The 7,065-nt window shown below is 41.8% G+C and overlaps 1 protein-coding gene across 2 annotated transcripts in view; it reads left to right on the forward strand.

Moving 5' to 3' along the window:
* Window positions 1-6,413, forward strand: part of LOC138978436 (sodium-dependent nutrient amino acid transporter 1-like) — a 63,406-nt gene extending 56,993 nt beyond the window's left edge. Inside the window, exons 14-15 of one of the 2 annotated variants that reach the window (XM_070351176.1) lie at window positions 2,627-2,806; window positions 4,652-6,413. In XM_070351176.1, coding sequence (XP_070207277.1) covers window positions 2,627-2,806; window positions 4,652-5,170 — 699 coding nt within the window. In that variant the 3' untranslated portion in view covers window positions 5,171-6,413. The remainder of the gene's footprint in view (window positions 1-2,626; window positions 2,807-4,651) is intronic. The other variant, XM_070351177.1, reaches the window with a different exon arrangement.
* Window positions 6,414-7,065: the final 652 nt, after the last annotated feature.

Raw genomic sequence — 7,065 nt, forward strand, 5'->3', positions numbered from 1 at the left:
TGTGAAACTTTAGGGTAACGCTTGCGAAATTATTTTTTGAAATAATCTGGATATGACTATAATAAAATTTCAGCAAAATCCCTTCGTAATCCCCCAGAATGTTATATTCTGCACAAACTACAAAAGAAAATATTGCTCTTGCTAAATTACAGCCAGAGAAATCGCGTAACCCAAGACGTAACCGTAGGCAAAATGGCTGAACTGAGAAAAACGACATTGAAGATTGAACACCACAGAAACACTATTGAAACAGACACACAAGGACAAAACTGTGTTATGAATGAACAGCTTAGTTTATTTGAATTGCAAACTACTTAGCCTTTAGCACGCCAGCAGAGAATTTATGCGTCCATCCCTTCTTTCCCTCTGTCAACCAGCATGGGGATACTGCCCCAGCGCTAAACGTGTATCAATGACCCGATTCTCGTTTGTATTTGCATGCAAGAATAACGGTATTTTTAACGGTAACTTACTTGAGCCAGAACGAGACTTATTTCCTTCCGTTATCTCGTCGATTTGTTGGTTTCCTCGAAGTTTTCTGCTTTTGTTTTTACATCGATACAGTACTTTGGTGCTTCGACAAGCAAGATGGAGGATGATGAGTTTGAAACTTTCGTTTGAGTTGTTTTTTGACAACAAATCGTACGTGGAATCTGAACGATTTACTGAGGAAGCTCTTCGCAATGAACTGTGTATCGCGGTGAAGAAAATGACACAGTTCGTCAAGACAGTGACGGAATTTACGAAAGTGCAGATTGATACAAACAGTTGCTGATCCAGTTTCGTTCGGGAAATGGCAGGCCCAGCAAACATTACCGATAATCTGACTGATGTTGGATACTTTCTCCTGTTTTTGTTTTTTTGCGTAGCAAATGCTCAACTTGCTTGTCGAGGAGATACTGCACAGAAACTGACTCAAATTCAGCGCAAAGCAAGCCAAAGCCGAGACGTAAAAAGTGTGCTGCATGACGTGTTCGGAAATGGCGACTTGTGGATCTGCGTGGAGATCAAAGCTTTCCTCTGTATCGGAAACACCGACAGAATCCAAACTTTGGCCTAGTACCAGCGGAACTACTTGTTTTTGCTAACCGAACTAATAAAGACATTGTCCTCTTTCTTATTTCGAGCCATTGTTATCGTATCAAAGGTTGTTTCTCAAGGAAAAATTCGCTTTCGGTTGTCACCGATCGTTTGATGTGTAACCAGGATGTTGTAAAACCGAGTGAACTTCGGGTGTTCCCGTCATGGCCGAGAGTCTCTTCGGTAGTTTCCGTATGCAAAATTCGTAAGCTGAGCATGCGCACTCACAAAGTAAACTGGTTCCCGATTTCGGTTTATGAAACGAACCAATGGATGTCGAGTACCTTCCAAATAAGGACATTTCCGTTCGATTACGATTGCTGCCTTTGCAACGGACAAGTGGCTGAGTGAATGGAACATTCATCAAAACACTGAGGTCATGTTATAGGTCAAGAGCTGCTGCGCAGTTTCGTATGTCGTGAATGCACTGTTTTGCTGAGGACAAAGCCGTAACTAGCCTTTGAAATGAGACATTTTTTGGCGGGGGAATATCGACTACAGAAGACAATCAATGCCACACATGTTCACATTTTGTCTTTATTGACAGATAAATAGGACACTTTTGACAAAAACACCGACACACATGGATGATAGGTATGTTATGGAAACATAATCTGCTAAAATACCCAAAACAGTGTTTTGAACGATTTGGTCAATTTTGCACTGGCCCACCTGCCCTTAAATCATAAATTGCCAATACAGAATGGCCGAATGTTAAATACACCACACACACCAGAATATGTGTTAAATGGCAGTCTGGAGAACTCGGAGATGAATTTCATTATATTATTCCAGTGTAATTTTTTAGAAAATTTGAGGAAAAGGTTGTTACCATTGTATTTTCGTAGAAATTCAAATGCAGTCAGATTTAAACATTTATTTGAATGAACAAAAACCCGAAAGTTATTGAATTTGATATATTTTATTGAGAGTATTTTGAAAGAGTTCTGATTGTTTGATCACGTTTTTTCTTAAAACAAAAACGAACACAGAAACATACATTCCTGTAAAAAAATGTATGATTACAATTATTTAGTTATGAATTAAGCTTGATTTATTTTCGGTTAATTAGAAGTGTTGTGTCGCATTATTACACATCTTTTTTGTCGTGTTTATTGCATTAATTTTGTATTAATTCATGTAATTGTAACCCTAGATTTAAAAAAAAAATATTGACTTGACTTGACTTGTCAAACTGTGGTTTTGTTAGGTAAATGTTGTGACTGTTAGTATCTTTTTTTTTATCACCAAAAGGCAAATCGTTGCTTCAACAGTGCTCTGAGCTGAGCAGCATCTTATACAGCACACCTAAAAAAATGATTATCATGATGGTGATCTTACACAATAATCAATCATGGTGTTTATATGTTCCTCATGCTGATGTTGCTGCTGCTGATGATGATGATGACGCATGGTGATACACACACACTATGATGATGACGGTTGAGTCGGACGATGACGGTGGCGGTGGCGGTGACGGTGACGGTGACGGTGACGATGACGATGACGATGATGATGATCTTAGCGCGGATTGCATTCGTTGCAGGCGGTGTTTGTGGGCACAGTGATGACACAATTTACCGACCACTCACTTTTCACCTTTAACACACACGTCTTTGGACATTTCATCTCCAGCCTGATCATCTCGCCGATCCTCATCTGGTTTATTCTTCATCTTTATAAGTTTTGCACCTTCAAAAATAACAAACAGCTTCCTTGCAAACAGGTATGTCCCCTTAGTGACATTTACGGCCTTGCATTACAAATCGGTTTACGATTTTCAACATGTATGCCTGGCATGTATGCTTCTCATTGCGGTCAATGCGCATGCGCCAATCTTGGACTTAAAAAATGCAACCCTTTGACCGAACGAACCATGGGTTAGGGTTAGGGTTAGGTTATTCACGACCTGATTAATCTCCCCATGTTAGCGCATGCGCATTGACCGCATTGAGAGGGATCGTTCAGTTCGTGACAACGGTTCGATAAAGGAGGCGCAAGACATGAAATTTATGTCAAAACTGTATCTCCTGTGTTTATTAACACATTATCATAAAAGTCTGCACACTAATGGAAGTAATTAAGATGAGCTAGTATACAAACCTTTAGCAAACCAAATACAACAGTTTCAAATTAAATGGAGAAAAAAAAATAAAAAAGTGATACGTCTTTTGCCTGAAAGCCCTTTGAAAAGTTGCTGATTGACTGAAGCTGGTTCTGGTTTTTAAGAGCAAACTTCATGCATTAGACAATGTAACAAAACGTGCTCGTCTCTCGGACATGTAATAGTGCTGAAAACTTCACGCGAAAAAAGCGGAAATAAAATCAGTATTCTGTTTACTTTTATTTCATTGATCAGCAACTTTGATATCAGTGTACCACATTTCATTGGTACCGCACAATAATTGTGGGTTGGGAGGGGTGGCAACATTCGCACCACTAGCTTTTGAATATGTGTGTCATTAATTATAAATGTGTGAACATTACTTGCTAAAACTTTACTTATACAAAGCCAGGCCAGTCATTATATTTTGCAATTTGGTTTTTCAACTACACTTGCAACCAATCTGTCTACTCCAGTTTTTCGAAGAAATCCCCCTCAGTCTGTGCACATGTTAGTATCCTGACCTCTAAAACCAACTGTCCATGACACCCGATCATGTTGACTGGGGTATGTCCAAAATGACGACCTCGAAGAATGCTCGGGAATCTTAGGCGATCTGAAACCGCTTTCCTTTCAACTGCCTCTTGACGGAAGGGAACGAAAACCAGCCATGGGAGGCTAAGTCAGGTGAATATGCTAGGTGTGTGACAAGGGGAATATCGTTGGCCTCCAGAGAGTCCTAGGTATACAGTTTCTGTGTGCGCGCTGGAATTACAGTGGTCTAGATGGTCGAACGTGTAGCAAAGACCTGTACGTGTACGTGTAGATATTGGGTCACCCGTGACTCACTTTTTTCTCCAATGTTCCAAATGCATACGTTGTTTTGCTCCCACCAAGACTGCAGATCTTGGCAAACGCGTGACGTAAAAACTAGATTTGATGACGTTACTCGTAGTCGTACACGTTCCCGTACACGTCCTGAAAAGTGCTGATCTAGATCTTGCCGTTGTCATGATGGAACAGTAGACCGCAGACAGCCATAACGGGCGCAGTGGCGTGGTGGTAAGACGTCGGCCTCCTAATTGGTAGGTCGTGAGTTCGAATCCCGGTCGCTGCCGCCTGGTGGGTTAAGAGTGGAGATTTTTCCGATCTTCCAGGTTAACTCATGTGCAGACCTGCTAGTGACTTAACCCCCTTCGTGTGTACACGCAAGCACACAAGACCAAGTGCGCACGGAAAAGATCCTGTAATCCATGTCAGAGTTCGGTGGGTTATAGAAACACGAAAATACCCAGCATGCCTCCCCCGACATTGGCATATGCTGCCTGAATGGCGGGGTAGAAACGATCATACACTTACAAATCCACTCGTGCTGAAAACATGAGTGAACGTGGGAGTCTAAGCCCATGAACGAAGAAGAAGAAGAAGAAGGTACAAGCTAGACTTATTGTGATCGATGTGTTTCAGTTCATCGCCGGGCTGATGAAGCCACACAGGCGCTGGGGACCCCACGACGGCACCAACCCTCGGCGCGACAGGCACACGGTCTTCGCCGACATCTTCCACAACCTCCGCACAAAGAAACCAGCCAGAACCTCCGTCTTCCACGACGCGGTCCAGCATGAAGTCGACTTCGAGCATGAGCTGGATTATTTCTTCGGTCCCGGGGCGTCCTCTGTGTTCATGGAAAAGCGCTTCAGCCAGCCTCTTATGCCCAGTCTGCCGGAGGTGGATGAAGACGCTCAGACATCCGACTCCACACGCCTGGACTTGTCCGTGTCTGTGGACACGGGGAGGGTGGGCAAGCACACCTCCAGGTGCAAGGCGTCCAGTGCAACCGCCTCGTCCCGCGGAAGGTCCCCGTCTCAGGTTCCATTTACGCTCAGCGAGACGAGCACGGAAGTCGACCCTCTGCAACCGGCACATGTCAAAGGTGTGGAGAGCGTCGTGCAAAACAAGAAGGACCAGGGAGCTAACCAGAAATAATTGAGAGATACATCCACACACACACACACCCACACACACACATTGCTCACCGGTATAAACAAAAGATTCATCTAAATAAAGCAAAGTTGCAGACCAGAATTGATTTGTAGATACAACAAAACCAGACCAGGGCGTTGATCAGCAGTAATAGAAGATATACTGCAAAATAGTACCACACTGCTGAACAGAAATACTTTGCATATACAGCAAAACAAGAAGAAAAGAAGAAGAAAAGAATCAGGCCAAAAATATGGGTTGAAGCAATCTGGACGCAACACCGGTCGAAAAAAAGAAAGGAAAAAAAGAGAGCATACAGCATACAAGAAACAATCAGAAGATACAATAAAACACAAACAAATTGTAACCACCCATCCAACCACTACCATCCTCATGCAACCACCACCCCCCCCCCCCCCCCCCCCCCCCCCCCTCCACGCAAAACTGCGAACTAGTAATAAACGGAATATACAGCAAAACAAACCCAAGATAATTGAAAGATTGAGAAAGACAAAACAAAACTGCTACCCACAAATAATTTAAAGAATAAGATACAACAAAGCAAGGCTGGGCTGTTCACCAGAAATAATTAAAAGTTACAGTGTAAACCAGACAAAACTGATATAATGGGAATATACAACAACAAAAAAGCAATGCCAGACTGCTTACCAGAAATAATTGAAGACTAAGCAATTCAATGTGAAGCATGAACAAGTTTTTAACTTAAAAAAAGAAAATTAAAAAAATTATATAGTTCGGAACATAGAAAAAACGTCGTATATATCATGAGATTTTCTAACATAGCAGTAGCATGTACTGTTTATTGCTTTGTAAACATAGAACAAAGTGTACAGGGTAACAAAGTGTACAGGGTGACAAAGTGTACAGGGTAACAAAGTGTACAGGGTAACAAAGTGTACAGGGTAACAAAGTGTACAGGGTAACAAAGTGTACCTTTGCCTTCAGAACATGTTCACGTCTCGAGGAGAATATAGTATTTAGATTTTGTTTTTAACCGGAACGTTTGGCAGAGTGACAACCGCAAAGTGTTTTGTTTATCTTTTATAACACCAATAAAACATAGTATACTGTTGCTATAATTATGCTTACTCGAGCACAAAGTTATTAGTGTATATACTATTTGCTTTTTTTCAGAATACAAGATGCGTATTGCACATGTTTTGTGATTTTTGTATTTGTTTTGTACACAGTGAAGATGATAGTTCAATAAATTAAAAGCATAGAATTCTTGTTTTAATCTTTGTTGTGTCATTCGGAATGAGTGTCGCTCGCCTTTTTCCACGGTGTACGCATCGCTTAGTAACGTACTTATTGTCCTCAAGAACCATAATAGTGGGAGGAATCTAATCTGAATCATACATTTACACATGCACGCACGCACGCATGCATGCACGCACACACACACACAAACGCATACACAGACACACACACACAAACGCACGCAAGCACGCACAAACAAACAAACACAGACACACACACAAACGCACACAAACGAACGCAAGCACGCACAGACAAACAAACACACATACACACACAAACACACACACACAAACTCATATACAAGCAAACACACACACAAACAAACACACACACACACACACACACATACGGACGAGGAGCACCTTAGGTACCGGTCATACGCAGACGGATCTGTGTGACTTCTGTACGTACGAAATCCACATTAGGTACCGTTTGGCTATACACAGTGTGTAACCCGTACGGACGAAGGCGTTAAGTACCTGTTTCCTATACACACTGATGGTTGTGTATAGTGTCAGTAAAGTGTGATTAGGTGAGGATGGAACTTTAACCGTCGATCACTTTACATGTGTAACCTCAATTAATATGTTGCATGTTTTGCTTTTGATTTGTATGTT

The sequence above is a fragment of the Littorina saxatilis genome, linkage group LG10, assembly GCF_037325665.1.
Source record: "Littorina saxatilis isolate snail1 linkage group LG10, US_GU_Lsax_2.0, whole genome shotgun sequence".
Lineage (NCBI taxonomy): Eukaryota > Metazoa > Mollusca > Gastropoda > Littorinimorpha > Littorinidae > Littorina > Littorina saxatilis.